General features: G+C 40.8%; 1 protein-coding gene across 1 annotated transcript in view; it reads right to left on the reverse strand.

Moving 5' to 3' along the window:
- LONP1 (lon peptidase 1, mitochondrial) overlaps positions 1-21,965 on the reverse strand; it is an 83,021-nt gene that overhangs the window by 56,397 nt on the left and 4,659 nt on the right. The window contains exons 2-5 of the mRNA XM_040325724.1: positions 7,665-7,753; positions 3,537-3,656; positions 2,081-2,300; positions 893-954 (exon numbers count right to left, since the gene is read on the reverse strand). Of these exons, the coding sequence (XP_040181658.1) occupies positions 893-954; positions 2,081-2,300; positions 3,537-3,656; positions 7,665-7,753 (491 nt within the window). The remainder of the gene's footprint in view (positions 1-892; positions 955-2,080; positions 2,301-3,536; positions 3,657-7,664; positions 7,754-21,965) is intronic.

A 21,965-nucleotide genomic window follows, 5' to 3' on the forward strand; every position in this document is an offset into this window, starting at 1 on the left:
CAAGACAAAGTGGTTTATGGGTAAAGCTCAGCTTTAATTATGCTACCAAAATTAGCGCGTGCTATAAATTTCCTCTAGCATTGCTCCCGTTTCTTCTTGCTGTAGGCTGCCATTTTGCTGAAGTCCAGAGCCCCATGAACAGAAGTAAATCATAAAGCAGAACTAAACCCATCAATTTAACCATTTCAAAAAATAGTCACATTCCTGGAATGCCGGGATTGCTGACTGTCACATTTGCTTGTGTTCTCAACCAAACTGTGAAACCATCAAATGGGTTGTGTCATAACGGATTACATGTACAGCAACCATGGCAGTTGCAGATAAAACAGAAGCAGCTTACTTTGCTGTAAAAGGATAGGTTTTAATTCCGCTTTAGGCTCTGTTCACACCTAGGTGTTTTTGGGCATTTTTCTGCTGTAAGCCTCAGCACTATAAATGCCCAACAAGACAAATCCCATTCATTTTAATAGCCCCTGTTCACATCTGAGCGTTCGGTCGCCTGAAGAAAAACACCCATTGCTCAAAAAAGTACAGAAGCTTCTTTTTTGGCAGAATACAGGCGTTTCTGCGGTTTACATTGGTGACCTTTTGACCTGTACAAAAATCACAGAAAAAATAAATAAATCACACAACTTTCTGTCTAAAAATGCCAGGCTTAGGTGTAAATGCAGCCTTAAGGCTGTCAGCAGATCAGCCACTACAAACTCATGAGTGCCTAAAAATAGAGAGCAACTGAGCATGTGCAGTGTATTACTGGTTTTTAAACTTATTTTTAAATGTTATACCTGCAAAGGGTGCCTGCCTGAAGTGATCTAGCAGGACTTAATTTTCTGACTAAAGTTCCACTTTAAGTAAAGTAACAGTTAAACACAGCATAATGTCAAATTCATACCTGTATAGTGGATTCAAAGCAATTATATCACGGATAGTTTTCACTATTTCAGCAGTCAGAGCCTAAGAAAGACAAAAGGCCATTAAATACATAAAATCACTTTGTCCTGTAAATCAAAGGATTACTTTCACTTAAAACAAAGAACCTCCAAATCTCTGTATAAATTCAGGCTGCAACGAATGATTATTTTCATAATCGATTAGTTGGCCGATTATTGTTTCGATTAATCGGATAATAGCCTTAAAAAATAAAATAAAAAAATTAGCATTTAAAAAAAAATTTGGGGCAGATTACAAAACACAGATTGCCGCAAAAACACATTACATGCTTTTCTGCAGCTTCTCCATTGAAGTATATTGAACCAAAAAAAACAAAATGGCACCGTTTTGAGTTAAAAAGTCCTTGCCCTTTCCAAATACGCAGCAGCTGAAAAAAAAATCATGGATGTGAACGTGTCCCATAGGAAAACATGTAAATGAACTGTAGTGTGTTTCTGCAAAAAAAAAAAAAAAAAACAGAGGTGTGAACCCAGGCCTGAGATGTTTAGTAACATAATGGGGTTAAAAAAACAAAAATAAAGTACAAAAAGAGCAAATAATCGCTACTGTAAGGGGTTCATTTTTTACTGCGGGACAGTGAAAGTAATATTTACAGTAGCAATTTGCTTTTTTGTACTATAAAAGGGCTCATTTTAGTTTTTTTTTAATCCCATTATGTTACTGGCCGATTAATTGATTATGAAAATTTCTGTCCTTTAGAAATGCATACATTCACCATCTGGCCTGTGCAGGATTGTATAGTGTTTACAAATGCCTGTATTTTCCCATCCTTGAAAATCAAGTGCACGCCTGGGGCCAAGTACAGCTAAGGCTATATTAAATAATGGCCAATTTACACAGCCCCCATGTTCCAAGCAAATACCATTATTCTTTATGTCTTTATGTCTGGAACCTTACCAACCCTGTCACAGATTCTCAAAGCCGATATGAGCGTTACAGGTTGTGAACACTGTGCTTGTCCTGTGCAGTAAATGGGTTCATTTGTAACCATGAGTGCAATGTGAATGTTTTTCACATTATAGATATAAATTGTTTATGCACAAAACTCAGCATGTTGACCACCAGCAGCCATCTTAAGACTACAATATATGCATAAAAAAAAAAAAAAAAACGCAAATCATGTTCTCACTTTCACTTCCTCATTGATCTGGAATTCCTCATGTGCCACATTGTCTACCTCGACCATAAGGACTCCTGGCGGGGAGTTTGGATCCACAACTACTTGCTCTCTCTTGTCAACCTCATTGGTGTTCCTGGTTGCTGAACTTCTTCGTCTCTTCTTCCCATCTGCTTTCTCATCAGGCTTTTGATCATCAGCTTCAATTTCTAGCTGCTTATTGATGTGGATCCTGCATGTTAGAAGTAATGATTCAATCCTTTTATTCAACATTACACTTTTTATATATTTCCAAACACAAAATTTCTGTTTTATTCCAAATATAGTAAAGTCTCCAGCCTCAGCTAGTTGAAGATCTGTATAATCATGAAAACTGAAATTCTTTAAAAAAACGACCAATTACTTTTACCAGCCTGTAACAAGTTGATTTATGGACACTATCGGATGACCGTATGATCACTTACAGTAAAGCTTTGGGGTCTTGCCTTCAGCATGCAACTCAAGAATAGCTGCTTGTATTAGGGCCTGTGTCGAAAGGCTTTTGGCTTGTGGCAATGGCATCAGTTTGACATCCATTTTTGACGCTTCCGAGTTTATTCAAAAGTAAAAAGTGCATTTGACCTGCTGCAGAAGGGCTTTGCATTCTCATAGACTTGTATGAGGATCCAAACCTGCTTGATGCATACAAAAGCACATTGACACAGGCCCTTAGAGGCTAAAAGACAGCTTGCTTCGTGAAAGATTCTGATTATGCCAAATCCAAATCCTCACAGGTGATGCCAGGAGCAAAGGGCTCAGAAAGAATGAATAGTCACAATACATGGCTAGATCCCAGAGTAGAAATATTATTCATATTTCATATTCCTTCAGCTATGTAGGGTCTAATGGCATTAAATTATTACACAGTTGGACATTTACCAATTATTTTTTAATCGGGCTGCTTCTCATTTAACAAAGTATAACCTTTTCAGTGTATTTATCACCCCTTGCATCTGGAATCCCAGGCATCCTAATGAGACAGGATTCTCACCCAGGTATACATAAAAAAAGTTGGGAATTAGGGCTCACTGTTGGCAGTATCTATATTAGTAATTCTAAACTCCTGTCCTCAGGACCCACCGACCGGCCTAGTTTGCAAGATAACTGAAATACATCACAAGTGATTGCAGTATTCTAGTCTGCATCTCCCCAAGGCAATATTTAAAATCTGGCCTATTAGTGGGCCCTAAGGACAGGAGAACCACTGATCTATACGAATGCAGAGTACACCTTAGCCCACTAGGCCCTGCTAATAAATAATCACTGGTTGTATCAACCGTCATACAAAACACTAGTAAAAAAAAGGGAAACAATAATGCTTCCTACAAAGGTTATATAATAATTCAATATGTGCTTCTTTAAGTGGGATCAAGTTCTTTGTGGATCATTTAACAGTAGCGAGTACCAATATCTGCATCAAAACACATACCTCCTATGACCCATGACAATCATTCGCAGCTTGTCTTCCATGTCCTGCATCTCATGGATCTGAACAAATGTACCAGTGTGGTAGATCTCATCCAGGCTTCCAACCAAATCGGACTCATTACTATTATTCACCAGCAAAAAAAAAAAAAAAGAAAAAAAAAGAAGATGAAAAAAACCCACAATATACAATTATATAAATGTTCTTACTATGTTGCCTTGAAAAATGGACCCATGTTGGTTTTTTATGCCTTATACAATGCTGTCTTCACAATAAAACACATCTATTTGGAGCGCTGGTGACTTGGCATATTACTAAAATAAGGCTAGCACCAGGCTTGTCAACTCCATGAACAAACATTTACATTCAGCCTAAACAATCATGAACGCTCTTTTTGTTCACATTTTGTTCTCTTCCGTTTTTATTTTTTTTGTCTTTTGAATGATTTCTTATATCTCTACACTGCCCTTGGGATCTCAGCGCTGTCTAGGCTGGATCCCCCTGCCTCCCTGTGGCCCAGACTGAATTGCACACACTATATTTTTATACTCTTAAGCCTGTACACACGATCGGTTTGTCTGATGAAAACGGACCGATGGACCATTTTCATTGGACAAACCAATCGTGTGTGGGCCCCATCGGTTTGTTTTCCCATCGGAGAAAAAAAATTAGAACAGGTTTTAAAAATTTTCTATGGATAAAAAAACCAATAGAAAAAAAAACGATCATCTGTGTGGAAGTCCATTGGTCAAAAATCCACGCATTCTCAGAACCATTGAACTTCATTTTTCTCAGCACGTCGTAGTGTTTTACGTCACCACGTTGGACATGGTCTGATTTTTGACCGATGGTGTGTAGGCAAGACTGATGAAAGTCAGCTTCATCGGATATCCGACGAAAAAAATCCATCGGATTAGATTCCATGAGATATCCGATCGTGTGTACAGGGCATTACAGTTACAGGCCATTTCTTCATATAAGTTGTGTGTCATTTGCCACTGCAAGTCCTTGTAAGGCCACTTTCACACTGAGGAGTTTTTCAGGCGGTTTAGCACTAAAAATAGCGCATAAATACCACCTGAAAAACTCCTTCCCTGCAGTCCCAATGTGAAAGCCTGAGGGCTTGCACACTGAGGCGATGCGCTGGTGGGACCACTCCAAAAGTCCTGCCAGCAGCATCTTTGGAGCGGTGTGTTTACCGCTTCTTCACCGCTCCTTGGGCACCGCGGTATTAACCCTTTTTGGTCGTTAGCGGGGGTTAATACCGCACCACTAGCAGCCGAATACTGTCGCAATTCCGACAATATAGCGCCGCTAAAAACAGCGGCGCAATACCGCCACCGCACATCGAGCCCCAGTGTGAAAGGGGCCCAAGTCATTTTGAATGTTGATACTCTATATTATATACAATGGGTATAGATTTTTTACTGTTTAGAATAACCACTTTATGCTACAGGTAAGCCTATAATTAGGCTTACCTGTATCTACCCAGGATATCTCCTAAACCTGCACGGTCTAGGAGATATCCCCTGCATGTGTCGATATCATCGGCACATGCGCACTAAAGCAAACTGAATCAATGGCACGTACGTCAGTCAGTATGCCATTACTGGCGGCTCCCGCGTGCATGCGCGGGAGTGACGTCATAGTGGCTCCGGCCAATCACAGCGCCGGAGTCCCCGATACCCGGAAGTCACTCCGGGAGAGATGTTGCCGGCCAGAGGAGGGTACGAGGACCAAGGCAAGTAATTCATAATGAGCTAGTATGCTATGGATACTAGCTCATTATGCCTTTGTCTTGCAGGGCTTTTTAATAGGGTTTACAACCACTTTAAAAGCGGAGTTCCCCCCCTTATTAAAAGTCAGCAGCTACAAAAAAAATTTAGCTGCTGACTTTTAATAAACAGACAGACACTCACCTGTCCCACGGTCCAGCGATGCTGCCGCCTGAAGCCTCACTTCTCTTCCGTTTCCTCTCTGCGGCGCCAGCATTGCAAGTGTGGGTGCCCGGCTGTGGCTTCACAGCCGGGCGTGCACTGCACGAGCAACGCATTATGAATGGCCCGAGCAATCTTCTGGGACGTGTCCCAGAAGATTGCAGGAAGGGAGGGGGGGGGAGAGCTGGGTACCTGTGAAAATTTGTTACCCCACCCTATGACATGCCAAATGTGGCATGTCAGGGGGTCATGAGCACTTCAAGCGGAAGTTGAATTTTTGGGTGGAACCCCACGTTAACCACTTCAGCCTCGGAAGAATTTACCCCCTTCCTGACCGGGCAATTTTTTGCGATACGGCACTGCGTCGTTAACAATTGCTTGGTTGTGCTTTTTGGTGGTGTTTAATTACCTCTGCGGTTTTTATTATTTGCGCTATAAACAAAAAAAGACTGACAATTTGAAACAAAAATAAATATATATATTTTAAACTTTTTGCTATAATAAATATCCCCACTTTAAAAAAAAATAAAAAAAATTCTTCCTCAGTTTATATATTCTTTTTATTTTTTTTTTCTCTTATTTTTGGTCAAAAAAAAACAAAAAAAAAAAGTAGAAGTGCAATAAGTGTTTATTGATTGGTTTGCGCAAAAGTTATAGCGTCTAAAATAGGGGATAGATTTGGGGAATTTTTCTTTTTTTTTACTAGTAATGGTGGCGATCTGCGATTTTTTTTATCGGGACTGCGACATTGCGGCGGACAGATCGGACAATTTTTTGGGACCAGTGACATTTATACAGCGATCAGAGCTAAAAATAACCACCGATTACTGTATAAATGTCCCAGCAGAGAAGGGGTTAACAAGGGCGATCAAAGGGTTAAATGTGCTCCCTCAGTGTGTTCTAACTGTACCCCCTACCTGCATGTATGAGGAGACTGATCGTTGTTCCTATATACCAAGAACACACAATCTGTCTCCTCTCCCCTGCAAGAAAAGGTGATGTTTGCGATTTTACCCGTTCTGGCTCTGTCGGGAGTGATCGCGGGTGCTCAGCAGACATAGCGGCCGCCGGACACGCGCATCGGTTCCTCAATGACGTGGAGGGGGCCCCTATTCCCCTTAAAGCGGCCGCCGTACAGCTACGGCGATTTGCGCAGGGGAGCCATTCTGCCACCGTCAAGTTTGACGGTCGGTAAGAGGTTAAGGTAAACAAAAACTCAATTCAAACAGTTATTTTTAAAATATATTTGTACATACACGTTAGGGCTGCAACTAACGATTATTTTCATAATCAATTAGTTGGCCGATTATTGTTTTGATTATTCAGAAAATAGCCTTATAAAAAAAAAAAAACACAAATTTGCCGCAAAAACACATTACATGCTTTTCTGCAGCTTCTCTATTGAAGTATATTGAACCAAAAAAAAATAGCACCGTTTTGCGTTAAAAAGTCCTTGCCCTTTCTAAATACGCAGCAGCTGAAAAAAAAATCATGGATGTGAACGTGTCCCATAGGAAAACATGTAACTGAACTGTAGTGTGTTTCCGCAAAAAACAGAGGTTTGAACCCAGGCCTGAGAGGTTTAGTAACATAATGGGGTTAAAAAAACTAAAATAAAGTACAAAAAGAGCAAATAATTGCTACTGTAAGGGGTTCATTTTTTTTACTGCGGGACAGTGAAAGTAATATTTACAGTAGCAATTAGCTTTTTTGCACTATAAAAGGGCTAATTTTCGTTTTTTTAACCCCATTATGTTACTGGCCGATTAATCGATTATGAAAATTGTAATCGATTAATTTCATAATCGATTAGTTTGTCGATTAATCGATTAGTTGTTTCGGCCCTAGTACACGTAGTACCAATGCCAACATCTTATGACAATCTAGATCAGTGGGTTCTCAACTCCTGTCCTCAGGACCCACTAACAGACCAGCTTTGCAAGATAACAGAAATACATCACAGCTGATATTACGGTAATTGCAGCATTCTAATCTGCATCCTCCCATGGTAATACTTAAAATCTGGCCTGTTAGTGGGTCCTTAGGACAGGAGTTGAGAACCACTGATCTAGATGAAGAGAATGTCACTTTCTAATCTGTAATGTGGTCCTTTACCTATTTTAAATGACATAAATGGTTCAGAATTCTATCTAAATTTGCCCACCCCTGTTCTACAAAGCAATTTCATACTTACTTGTCATCTCTCTTGAGAAAAACTCCAGCATATGGTTGGGCAAGCCTTACTTTCCGCCTCAGAAGAGCCATAAGATTTGGGTTTTTGACCTTCAGTTGAGAATAAAAATAAATTGATATATAAATAAAATATAACATTTATTTATATTATAATAGTTTAGCTTTGCATATAGAAATGTCTATCAGTCTTAGTATATACACTGCATTCAGTCTGAAAATGTATGGGTGTTTGCACATACAAAAGGCCTGGAAGTTGGAAATTACATTTTGTTTTCTTGAAGGCAGTGATAGTGGGGGTATTCCCTTTAACCAATCTTACAATCATTTGTCTGAAATTTGTGTTGGCCCATAAGCCCTACCCCATAAAAAAAAGTCCCGCCAGCTGCATCTTTGAGGCGCGGTAAAAATACTGCTCCTATAGCGCCCCTGCCTATTGAAATCAATGGGTTAGCGCCTCCAAAACAGTGTTTTTTGCGGGCGGGTTTACCCCTTTTCCGGCCGCTAGCTGGGGTTAAAATCTCCCCGCTAGCACCCGAAAATCATGGCAAACACGACGGTAAAATGCTGCTAAAAAAAGCGGCGCTTTACCACCAGCGCCTCAGTGTGAAAGTACCCTTATATACACTGCTTCGACAGCCAACTAGCCTGAAACTGCTGCATGCAGTTGGGGAAATAATGTCTGTATCTATACTTTAATCCAGTAACTCTGGATGTACAGTGAACTATTACATTATTATTATTGTGTATCTGCAAGTGACATTTCAACAGACGGTGGTTCGAATTCCAAGGCCATGACACCAAGGCTGTACATGTCAAAAAGTGATGCATGCAAGGTCAGTTAACTGAAAAGCATTTGCAAAAAAAAAAAAAAAACACAGAGTGGAGTTTGCGGGGGTGGGTGGGTATCATGCCTGAGAAGGATGGTCTGGAAACTTGAGGGTATGATGGGATATAGCTAAACTGCATTCCATTGTCAGGATCCAATGACCGATGTAAAAACCAACATGACCAAGTGTCAGCTGGGGGCATATTAGGGCATTTGGGATACATTCAAACAAGTAAAAAATTTTTTTTTTGTTTTTTATTTTGTTTAACACAAGTTTGTTTTCCCGTTTTAAGTGTTGTATACTACAAGTCAGGGTTTGACAAATTTGCTTGGAATCTAGGGGCCAGCTAAAAAAGTTAGGAGCCAGAAAACAGCCTGTGGAGATTTTAAAGGGTAAAAGTTTGTCGGCATTCCACGAGCTGACGCAATTTTGAAGCTCGACATGTTTGGTATCAATTTACTCGGCACAACATTATCTTTCACAATATAAAAAAAATTTGGGATAACTTAACTGTTGTCTTATTTTTTTAATTACATTTTTTTTTTTTCCCAGAAAAGTGCACTTGTAAGACCGCTGCGCTAATACTATGTGACAAAGTATTGCAACGATCGTCATTTTATTCTCTAGGGTGTTAGAATAAAAAAAATATACATCATTTTTGGGGGTTCTAATTAGAGGGAAGGGGATGGCAGTGAAAAACACACATTAGAACTGTGGTTTTTCTTGTAATGCCAACGGCCACCACCAGATGAAGCCAGGTCACAGAAAGAAGCTTGGGCCTTCACAAGGCTGCAAAGCCGCGGCCTAAATTACCGTCCGTCGCGGGCCCGCCGCGATTGCGTGGAGGCGCACGGAGACACAGGATCCTGTGCCTCCGTGCACCCCCACCTCCCCCACCGCGCGATCGCGGCGGCCGATAATTGAGGCCGCGGCTTTGTGGCCTTCTAGGCCGTGGCCTCAAATGGGCCCGGGCGCCAGGTCACAATTGCGACCTGGCGCCCGGATTTGGTCGAGCCCTGCTACAAGTTATTGTAAACGTTTGATATAAGCCACTCCGCAAACATTTGTCTTTGTTGCCGAAGTAGTATATTATGCTGCCATTGTTCCCATTCTTTTTTTACTTTAAAAATGTACAAGTCAGCTAATCATTCCCTGATCTGTACAGGCATCTTTTGCAAAAGGCATTTTTTTTTTGTTGATGGGATTCACTTATAATGAATTAAAGGGTTTTTACACAAACTGAAGTGTCCATTTTTTTTTTTTTGTAGTGAATACTCTCTGGAAATATAAATCCGGTTTTGTGCATGGACCAACTTCTTTTGAATTTTGGACCACAGACATGCATACCAACTTTCATTGACAGAATAGACCTTAGAGTTCCCTGAACCGTCAATGATTAAAAGCTGTACAGGTCCTGTCCCTTCCATATGTGTTTGATAAAGAAGTTCAACAGCCGGTAAAGTGAAACTCCGGGAATTATCTTTATTGTCAACTCACATTGGTCCAGCTTGGTGTAAGGCAGTTGGGGAGGCTGAAAACCACAATAGTAGCCTGTGCTACATACAATGCTAACTGCCATCTTCCAGGTTCAGCTTTAGGCCCCTTTCACACTGCTGCGACTTGAAAGTCGCTGGATTTTGACACAATTTCAGGGAATACCTGTGTAAACTTGGTCTTTGGACCGCAACTCACATCAAAGTCAGACCAAAAGTAGTACTGGAACTACTTTAAAGTCGTACAAAATATGAATGGTTATTATTGGGAGTCATGGGGTGCGACTTGTCATGCGACTTCGATGTCCAAAGTAGCAGAAAGACGCACAAGTGTGAAAGGGGCTTAAGCAGCTTTCCCACTGCACACTGATCACAGGGGGGTTGCTTGCTCTGCAGTGTCACCATTCAGCGTAATTGTACTGTGGCGGCTGACAGCTCTCACTAGGGCTAATTTACAAAGCTTATCACAACAGAAGATAAAAGAGCAAGCATGCAAAAATCTAGATAAAAGTTGCTTTACCACACACACTGCAAAAACGACTCAAAATGTATGTTTACTAAAAACACAATGTAACACACTGGTATTTATTACAGACCCATCCCAAAATTGTCCAGTTGAACACACTGCTTGGGCAAGGTACCAGGTCTTAAGAAATGAGTGTAACCTGATCATGGAACCGAGGGGGACATAGGAAGCAGTGCAAACCATATTCCATTAGGAGAAGAGACAGTATATGGGCTTATCATAGGTCATGAAGACAGACAGAAGTGGTAAAACAACAGCTTAACATGAAATAGATTAGCGATTCATCCAAAAGGCGAATATAAAATTAATGTTCTTTTCTGGGTTTAACATTTGCAATGACTACCATCTTTCTGATGAATCGGGTACCATCATTGGGAACTAAACCTTCCAGAGAACATTAACCACTTCCATACCGGGCCTATTTTGGCACTTCTCTCCTACATGCATAAATCATAATTTTTTTGTTAGAAAATTACTCAGAACCCCCAAACACTATATATGTTTTTTTAGCAGACACCCTAGGGAATAAAATGCCGGCCATTGCAACTTTTTATCTCGCACAGTATTTGCGAAATAATTTTTCAAACGCCTTTTTTTGGGAAAAAAAACGGTTTTGTGAATTAAAAAACAACAAAACAGTAAAGTTAGCCAAATTTTTTTGTATAGTGTGAAAGATGAAGTTACGCCGAGTAAATAGATACCCAACATGTCACGCTTTAAAATTGCGCACACTCTTGGAATGGCGCCAAACGTCAGTACTTAAAAATCTCCATAGGCGTCGCTAATTTTTTTTTTTTTTTTACAAGTTACAAATTTAGAGTTACAGAGGGGGTCTAGTGCTAGAATTGTTGCTGGCGCTCTAACGCACGCGGCGATACCTCACATGTGTGGTTTAAACAGCGGTTACATATGTGGGCGGGACGTACGTGTGTGTTCGCTTCTAAACGCGAGCTAACGGGGATAGGGGCGTTTAAATTTTTTTTTTTATTATTTTACTCAATTTCTTTTATTTTTACACTTTTTTTGACATTTTTTTTTCACTTTTATTCCTATTACAAGGAATGTAAACATCCCTTGTAATAGGAATGGTTTGTGACAGGTACTCTTTATGGAGAGATGCAAAGTCAATAAGACCCCACATCTCTCCTCCAGGCTGAAAAGCATTAGATCGTGAAAAAAAATTCACCGATCTAATGCTTTTAGCCGCGGTTGCGGCTGTGTTTACATTCCAGGACCCGGGTGTGACGCCATAACATCGCGCCCGGGTCTCCGGCGATCATAGAGATGATCTAGTCACCAGTCTACTCTATGGTTTCCATCGGACGCCGGCGGATCGTTTCTCTGGGTCTCCGATGGCAAAGGAGAGCCCGGAGAAGCACCGGATGGTGGCGGGAGCGTCCCCTCCCGCCGCCTATAAGAACGATCAAGCGGCGGAACCGCTGCTATGATCGTTCTTATGGTGCAGATATTCGCCGGATGAAGAGATGGATATCTGAATGATGCCTGTGGCTGCAGGCATCTTTCAGATATCCCCACTGAAAGTCCAGGACGTCATACGACGTCCTTGGGCTGGAAATGGTTAAAAGGTCAACTCCACCTTTCAGATGGGTACAGTTGCATTTTAAAAACAAGGATTGTCCTTTAGGCACAGCTATTAACCAGGAGGGATGGTACCCAAGAGTCTAAATTAAATATACCCATTTCTGTCCGTTTAAAGAAAGTGGAGGTAACAATTTCATCCTTTTGTATGGAAAAATATGTTCCCCAATGGCGAGGCAGTAACGGAAAGTGGAATATTTCCAGAGCAAAAACCAATTGGATCTACACATTAGGCTCTCATGTGCCCCATGGTTTGAATGTGGACTTATTTATTATTAAACAGTTGATGTCCCCTCCACCACAAATTCATCACCATTTGTCCTTCTAATTTTGTGGTCAAATAGGATGGTTAGATGACTTTAGGGACACATAATCACCACATGCCGTCCAATTTTGAGGTTAAATTAAATGGTTTAGATGCCCTTAGAGATATATATATATATGTTTCAATATGCATGTATGGTTCTGTAAACCTCATAATTTTATTTTTTATATTTTAACTATCAAATTATGATTATATTGTTTTTTTTATTATATATACTATTTTGACAATACTTGGGATGAAGAGGAATCGTGTCCACTTAATTAAATTTGAATACATTTTTGTTATATTTATGGGGATTTTTTGTTATGATCCACAAGATGGCGCCGTGCATTTAATTCTTTTTTTAGTTGATTAGGAACAACTGTTTGCCTTGAGTGATGGTCAAAATCTGCCTCTATGGAGATTTTGTTATGACCCACAAGATGGCGCTGTGCATTTAATCCCACCCCCCCCCTTTCAGCTGATTAGGAACAACTGTTTGCCTTGATTGATGGGCATAATCTTTTACCAATGGTTGCACAGGTCATTCTTTCATTTAACCTGTGGGGAGACATGATTTGTGTACCAATGGATGTAAAGGTAATTTCTATGTGACCTATGGCAATGCTTCCTCGTCTCTCAATGGGACTATTTAAAGAGCATTAGGCATGTGTATGTACGTACCCCTGATGTCATTTATGAGGAAACAATTGTTGGGATAGTCACGTACACATGCTGATGCACCTGCGTGATCACTGCTTGAAACTCACAATTTATCTGTTTGATCTGTGGTCTGTGACATGATCATAGCTTAGAGTTTTATGCAAGTGTACGGTTTAGTAAACCGGATGTTGAAAACAGAATCACACTTTGTGGAGTCTTTTTGTCTCCTAAACATTCTGCTAGCAAGGCTTCCTAATACTGCATCCTGGGTTGCTGTGAACCTCCTGGTGTATACCATCCACGGCCATAGGAGAGGAACGTCCCAATTTCCTTCTCAGCGGATCAGAGATCCAACCAAGCGCTGTAAGGTCACTGGGTTTCTGGTAAGCCTCCATTTTTGATTATGGTGATGGGTGTCAAGCTGTCAGGTGTATGATCGTCATTCCCAAACCCTCTTTTCTCCCATGGGACTTTCTTTGATGGAATCCAGCTCTGAATAATTTTTTGTACTTTATTCACATGTGATATAATTTTGTATATGCATCTTCAGACTTTATTCATAGGCATTATTTATATATAATTGATTGTCTGCATATTAATATATTTGCGCGAATGAGAATATATATATATATATATATATATATATATATATATATATATATATATATATATATATATATATATATATATATATATATATATATATATGTGTGTGTGTGTGTGTGTATATATATATATATTATATATACACACACACACACACACACACACACACATATATATATATATAAATAATATTTTATCTTCACATGTGACAACACTGAAGAAATTACACTTTTCTACAAAGTAGTGAGTGTACAGCTTGTAGAACAGTGTAAGTTTGAAGTCCCATTAAAATAACTCAACACAGCCATTAATGTCTAAACCGCTGGCAACAAAAGTGAGCACACCCCTAAGTGAAAATGTCCAAACTGGGCCCAAAGTGTCAATATTTTGTGAGGCCACCATTATTTTCCAGCACTGCCTCAACCCTCTTGGGCATAGAGTTCACCAGAGCTTCACAGGTTGTCACTGGAGTCCTCTTCCACTCCTCCATGACGACATCACGGAGCTGGTGGATGCAAGAGACCTTGCACTCCTCCACCTTCCATTTGAGGACATGCTTGGCCAGCCCATCATCTTTACCCTCAGCTTCTTTAGTAAGGCAGTGGTTGTCTTGGAGGTGTGCTTGGGGTTGTTATGGTGGAATACTGCCCTGCAGCCCAGTCTCCGAAGGGAGGGGATCATGCCCTGCTTCAGTATGTCACAGTACATGTTGGCATTTAGGATTCCCTCAATGAACTGTAGCTCCCCAGTTTTGGCAGCACTCATGCAGCTCCAGACCATGACACTCCCACCACCATGCTTGACTGTAGGCAAGACACACTTGTCTTTATACTCCTCACCTGGTTGCTGCCAAACACGCTTGACACCATCTGAACTAAATACGTTTATCTTGGTCTCATCAGACCACAGGACATGGTTCCAGTAATCCATGTCCTTAGTTTGGAATGGGAGGGTAGGGGGCGCTGGTGAACTAAATATGAATATTTGAATCATAGGTAAATATATTATATATAAACAATTCCGTGAATCAACAATAGTATTCAATAAGAAAAAAAGTCCATACACAATTATAGATTAAATATAATTTGTGCAAAATAATTTCCAGTGATGTGTAGAAAGTCCTTGATATTTTAAATTAGATAGTTAAGTGATGAAAATAGATGATCGGAGTGAAACCTTCACCATATAATATTCCACCCGATGTGATCAACTGAAATGGCTCCTTACCAACAATATTTGACCCTTTAATTAAAAAGTGGTCAATAACGCTTTGTTTTATACAGAGTGAATAAATCCTTGCAGACCTGGAGATATCCAATCAACTGATCATGTTCCAATCAACAGATACCAAGTACCGTGGGATATGAAAGAAAGGGCCGCAATAGTGTAACACTGATTTATTTAAAACACATGTAAAAACAATAACAGCCAAATGGCTCCTTACTGTGTCCGGTGCCCAAGTCCCGGCACTGAGGCTGCTGAGCGTATTCAGTTTTAGAGATGGTCTCCGTCGCCGTGGGTTGGCGTGCGGTCCACCACCAACAACCAGCTGACCCGGAAGTGACGTGAATAAGCGTGACCAGTATAAGCCTCGACGTACGTTTCGTGAGTTACGTCGTCAGGAAGCTTCCTGATGACGTAACTCACGAAACGTACGTCGAGGCGTATACTGATCACGCATATTCACGTCACTTCCGGGTGGATCACATCGGGTGGAATATTATATGGTAAAGGTTTCACTCTGATCATCTATTTTCATCACGCAACTATCTAATTTAAAATATCAAAGGACTTTCTACACATCACTGGAAATTATTTTGCACATTTGCACAAATTATATTCAATCTATAATTGTGTATGGACTTTTTTTCTTATTGAATACTATTGTTGATTCACGGTATTGTATATATATATAGCAGCTTATTCATATTTAATTATATTTATTCACATTTATTTAATCACTGGTAGCATATACCACACAATATTTTCTGTGGCGTGAGATTCACACCATCCTAATCCATGTGCTTAGTCTGCTTGTCTTCAGCAAACTGTTTGCAGGCTTACTTGTGCATCATCTTTAGAAGAGGCTTCCTTCTGGGATGACAGCCATGCGGACCAAATTGATGCTGTGTGTGGCTTATGGTCTTAGCACTGACAGGCTGACCCCCCACCCCTTCAAGCTCTGCAGCAATGTTGGCAGCACTCTTACGTCTATTTCCCAAAGACAACCTCTGGATATGACGCTGAGCACGTTCACTCAACTACTTTGGTCGACCATGGCGTGGCCTGCTCTGAGTGGAACCTTTCCTGGTAAACTGCTGTATGGTCTTGGCCACCGTGCTGTAGCTCAGATTCAGGGTCTTGGCAATCCTCTTATAGCCTAGGCCAACTTTATGTAGAGCAACAATTATTTTTGTTCAGATCCTCAGAGAGTTCTTTGCCATGAGGTGCCATGTTGAACTTCCAGTGACCAGTATAAGAGAGTGAGTGCGATAACAGATTTAACACACCTGCTCCCACGCTTGAGAACTTGTAACACTAATGAGTCACATGACGCCAAGGAGGGAAAATGGCTAATTGGGACCAATTTGGACATTTTCACTTAGGGGTGTACTCACTTTTGTTGCCAGCGGTTTAGACATTAATGGCTGTGTGTTGAGTTATTTTGAGGGGACAGCCAATTTACACTGTTATACAAGATGCACACTCACTACTTTACATTGTAGCAAAGTGTTAATAAAATATTTACAAAAATGTGAGAGGTGTACTTACTTTTGTGTCATTATATAATCTCTATAGATCTTTTATTTTTAGCGCTGCACTCTTTACAAATACAGTAAAACCTTGATTTGAGAGCAGTTTGCAAGACAAGCAAATTTATCATGTCATGTCACAACCGAGCATAAAAGAGAAGAGAGGAGCCTCCAAGTGTAGTAATATGGTTACATTTAATGAAGATACAACATTTGGCAACTCACATGTTTGATGATTAAAACAGGCACATCTAAGTATGCAGGCATCTGGGGTAAAGCTGTCCACATAGATCAGGGATATGCAATTAGCGGACCTCCAGCTGTTGCAGAACTACAAGTCCCATGAGGCATAGCAAGACTGACAGCCACAAGCATGACACCCAAAGGCAGAGGCATGATGGGAATTGTAGTTTTGCAACATCTGGAGGTCCGCTAATTGCATATCCCTGACATAGATCATCCTCCACACCGCGCTCCATGAGCGCTTCAAGCCACACTTTCAGATCACTCTACTGCAGGGTAGTCTTCCCGGTCACGATTGCAGATTGACATCGGTGAGGAGGATGGTCTATGTCAGTGATGGCGGACCTTGGCACTCCAGATGTTTTGAACTACATTTTCCATGATGCTCAACTATACTGCAGAGTGCAGGAGCATCATGGGAAATGTAGTTCCAAAACATCTGGAGTGCCAAGGTTCGCCATCACTGGTCTATGTGGACAGCTTTACTCCGGATGCCTGTATACTTAGATGTGCATGTTTTATTCATCAACCATGCAAGTTGCTAAATATTGTACCTTCATTAAATTTAACCATAGTGCTACACTTAGAGGCGCCTCTCTTTTCTTGTATACTCTTTAGCTTCTTGTGGATTTTGCTTCCAATTACCTTGTTGAGGCTGCCATTTGTGGATGGGCATTTTATGGTTATATAACCTATCACATTGCTATAATATTTTTTATATGGTCTATAAACTGCAAGATCCACAAGTAAATGGTTGTGGAATGAATCATCCGAGTTTCCATGATTTCTTATGGGGAAATTCGCTTTGATATACAAGTGCTTTAATTTTGTGCAGTTGTGGGGGAAATGTGATTTAAATCGACTTGATTTAAATCAAATCCACCCTGACCTAAATGCACATTTTTATTTGCAAATGTTGGGTCCTTCATTTTAAAAAGGTTGACTTGGCCTTTTTTTATTTGCATATGCTGATTTATACAGCATCAATGAAGCATACTGCCAGCCTGCTTACGATCAATCTGAAGGATATTTTACTGCATAGCAAGACATTACCATATCCTAAGAGCAGATACACACTATACAATTTTCTGTCCATTTTTTTCCTTCAGATTTACCAAAACTATATAATAATATGAGGTCAAATCATAAGGCTCTGTTTCCACTTGTGCAACTTGTCCTGCGACTTGGGACTGCAAGGTCACATGACAAGTCATACCCCATCATTTCCAATGAGTACTGTTCATATCTGTGCGACTTCAAAGTAATTCCTGCACTACTTTGCTCTGACTTTGATGCGACTTAAGATCCACAGACCTCAAGAATACACAGGCATTTCTTCAAGTCACATCAAAATCGTGGGCAAAAAATCACACGATTTCAGGTCGCAATAGTGGAAACCTAGGGTTAGAGTTTCAATTTGTATGCAATCAGGTAGGCGCTTGCACTACATGGTTTTGGTAAATCTAAAAGGAAATCAGACGACAAAAGTTGTATAGTGTGTATAGGGTCCAAAAGCTCCGAGTAAATTTTTGTTTTATGTTTCGGATATACATTCATTTGGGATGTATTTTGGAGCCAGAGCATTTGAGTTAAGCATTTTGTATGCAGCAACAAAAAATTTAAGAACTTCACAGTATATAACATACTATTCTAGACTGGTTCATGGAAATTTAGGCCCAAATAAAATACTCTTGGGGTGAGTTTAGATTCTTTTCGATCAGGTATATTGCTTCTTCTGCAGAATTTCATATGTCCGTACAATTTTGCAGCCTACTGGGCTAGCCAATATTAGAGCGGCTTTGGTATTTTATGGGCATGTTGTACCATAGTATTTTGTTTGTGTATGGTTCTTGAGGGAGAAAGTTGCATAGTTTATGTTGGACACCATTATACACTATTTGCACAGCATAATTTGATTCTGTGGTAGTCTGTAAACAGTTTATTTCTGTCAGTTTAAGGCCCTTTTAATGGTTTTGCCCAGAACAGCCCCAACCCTCTACTTGGGTCCACCGTCTGCGCTCCTGGCTCCTCCTCTTCTTGGTGTGCCACAAAAGGAACCTGCTTCCTGTTGTGGTGCACCTGGGGGCTCAATCCTGAGCTGTAATGTCTGCATCCATTCACACAGAAGGTGGAGCTCGGCCCCAACACCTATTCCCTCGTCTCAGGGTTTAATGAACAGCAGCAGGAACCAATGGCTCCCGCTGCGATTGATTTGCCCTGTGCTCTCAGTCATAGTGCTGGATTGAGAATGGGCTCAGGTAAGCATAGAGAGGGCTGCACACAGTTTTTTTTTACCTTAACCACCTAAGCTCCAGACCATTATGCCGCTAAATGACCAGGCTCCTTTTTGCCATTCGGCACTGCGTCGCTTTAACTGATAATTGCGTGGTCGTGGGACGTGGCTCCCAAACAAAATTGGCGTCCTTTTTTCCCCACAAATAGAGCTTTCTTTTGGTGGTATTTGATCACCTCTGCGGTTTTTATTTTTTGCGTTATAAACAAAAATAGAGCGACAGTTTTGAAAAAAAAAAGAAAAGATTTTTTTACTTTTTGCTATAATAAATATCCCCCAAAAATATTTAAAAAAAAAACAATTTTTTTCCTCAGTTTAGGCCGATATGTATTCTTTTTTTTTTACCAATAATATGTAGAAGAAAAATAGCAATAAGCGTTTATTAATAGGCTTGCGCAAAAGTTATAGCATCTACAAAATAGGGGATAGTTTTATAGCATTTTTATTAATATATATATTTTTTTTACTACTAATGGCGGCGATCAGCTATTTTTATCATGACTGCGACATTATGGCGGACACATCGGATACTTTTGACACATTTTTGTGACCATTGTCATTTTTACAGCGATCAGTGCTATAAAAATGCACCGTTATGTGAAAATGACAATGGCAGTGAAGGTTAACCTCTAGGGTGCGCTGTAGGGGTTAAGTGTGCCCTAGTGTGTGATTCTTACTGTGGGGGGGCGTGGCTGGGTGTGTGATGTCACTGATAGTCGCTCCCTATGACAGGAAACAGACGATCACTGACAAGCCACTAGGAAGAACGGGGAAAGGTTTGTTTACACTTACCTCTCCCCCGTCCCGTTCTTCAGCTCTGTGACCCCATCGTGGTACACCAGCGGCGATCGGGTCCCGCGGGCGCGGTCACTGAGCTTCGGACCGGGTCGCGAGCATGACATTGCATCGCTGGAAGGCTTAGTTTTGAGGGAAGTTTCACATAATGTGCTAGTATGCGGTGCATACTACCACATTATGCCATTGCCTTGCAGGAAAGAAAGCTTCAAGATAAAAAGCCTTCTGTGTGCAGCAGCCCCCCCCTCATACTTACCTGAGCACCCTCTAGATCCAGCACTGTTGTAGGAATGTCTCGGTTGCCGAGGGACCTCTCCTGCAGGTGGAGAGCAAAGCTGAAGCCATCTTACATTAACCTGGTTTGATTTTGGTCTCAGTGAGTTGGTGTCATCTGTGTGATCGGTTGCCATTTTTCTGTAGCATATTGCAGCCTGACAAGCCAAGTTTTACAATTGCGCCAGCTCATTACATGTTGTTGGCTGCCATCAGTGATAGGAGAAAGAGGTACTTTTTTTTTTGTTTGTCTACATCTGAATGAAAACTTATTGCATTCGCCCTGTCAATACTGAAGGGGCTGGGATTTGGATGAATAAAGGTGGACACACACCCACTTACATCTGACCACCCATAGGGACAATCTGTTCTCAATTCGTGTAAGGGCCTATTTACCACCACAATCCCCACTATTGGTGTGCAGCTCTTCATGCACGGTTACATGCTTTTGTTATGTACAGTATCTACGGTGCATTTTTCAGGCATTATTTATGATTTTCCAAAGTTGCATTTGCAGTGTGTTCACATGCATTCTGGTACATTTAAAGCTTGCTGAACCTTCTTTAAATGCAAATAAAGGCACTACAATGGTGTTAATTAGGCTCATTGACCTTGAGTGCCTTAAAGTATTCATACCCCCTTGAAATGTTACACATTTTGTCATGTTACAACCGTAAACTTATTTTATTGGGATTTTATGTGAAAGACCAACACAAAGTGGCACATCATTGTGAAGTGGACGGAAAATGATAAATGGTTTTCAAAGTATTTTTTACAAATATGTTATGTTGAATTCAGCATCCGAGTAAATACTTTGAAGAACCACCTTTCATTGCAATTACAGCTGCAAGTGTTTTTGGGGATGTCTCTACCAGCTTTGCACATCTAGAGAGTGGAAATGTTGCCCATTCTTCTTTGCAAAAAAGCTCAAGCTCTGTCAGATTGGATGGAGAGCATCTGAACAGCAATTTTCAAGTCTTGACACAGATTCTTAATTGAATTTAGGCCTGAACTTTGACTGGGCCATTCTAACACATGAATACGCTTTGATCGAAACCATTCTATGTTTAGGGTTGTTGTCCTGCTGGAAGGTTAACCTTCGCCCCAGTCTGAAGTCTTTTGTAGACTCTAAAGGCCCATACACACGGTCAGAAAATCTGAAGATAAATGTCGTCCGATAAACGATCTGCCAATTTTCTGATCGTTCGTATGCTGCTTTTGACAACCGATCACAAATTTTTCGGCAGACAAAAACTTGATGTGCAGGCTTGAAAACTTTTGTCTGATGTGACCACAACGTCCGATTTTCTGACCATTAGTATGGTTTTCGGGGCAAAAAAAATCTGAATACCAAGACTAGGCATGCTCAGAAATGAAAGAACACATACAAAACAATGCAACACATTACGTCACTTCTGACGTTCACTTCTGTCATCCGAAAATTTGCTGCAAATTTTCTGGTGGTTAGTTCCCTCTTCACTTTTGATTTCAGACTAGCATCAAGCAAAAAAACTGATAAAAACTCGTCCAGTAAACTGACCGTGTGTACAAGGCTTTAGGCCCCTTTCACACGGGCAGACCGTTCAGGTCCTCCTGACGTTTTTTAGGCAGACTTAAACGGATGCTCAATGTCCGCTGACATCTGATCCGCTAAATTCAGACGGATGGAAACGGATGGACCTATTTTCCATCCGGCGGATCGTATGAAAACGGACAGGCAGTCCGTTTTCATCCCATCCCCCATAGAGGAGAGCAGAGCTCTGACAGGTCCGTCTCTGCACACTGTGCAGAGACCGCCCTGTCATCCGCTTGCTCAGCGGGGATCAACGGACACGTCCGTGTGAAAGGGGCCTTACAGGTTTTCTTATAAGATTTCCCTGTATTTGGCTCTATCCATCTTCCCATCAACTCTGACCAGGGTCACTAT

The sequence above is a fragment of the Rana temporaria genome, chromosome 1, assembly GCF_905171775.1.
Source record: "Rana temporaria chromosome 1, aRanTem1.1, whole genome shotgun sequence".
Taxonomy (NCBI): domain Eukaryota; kingdom Metazoa; phylum Chordata; class Amphibia; order Anura; family Ranidae; genus Rana; species Rana temporaria.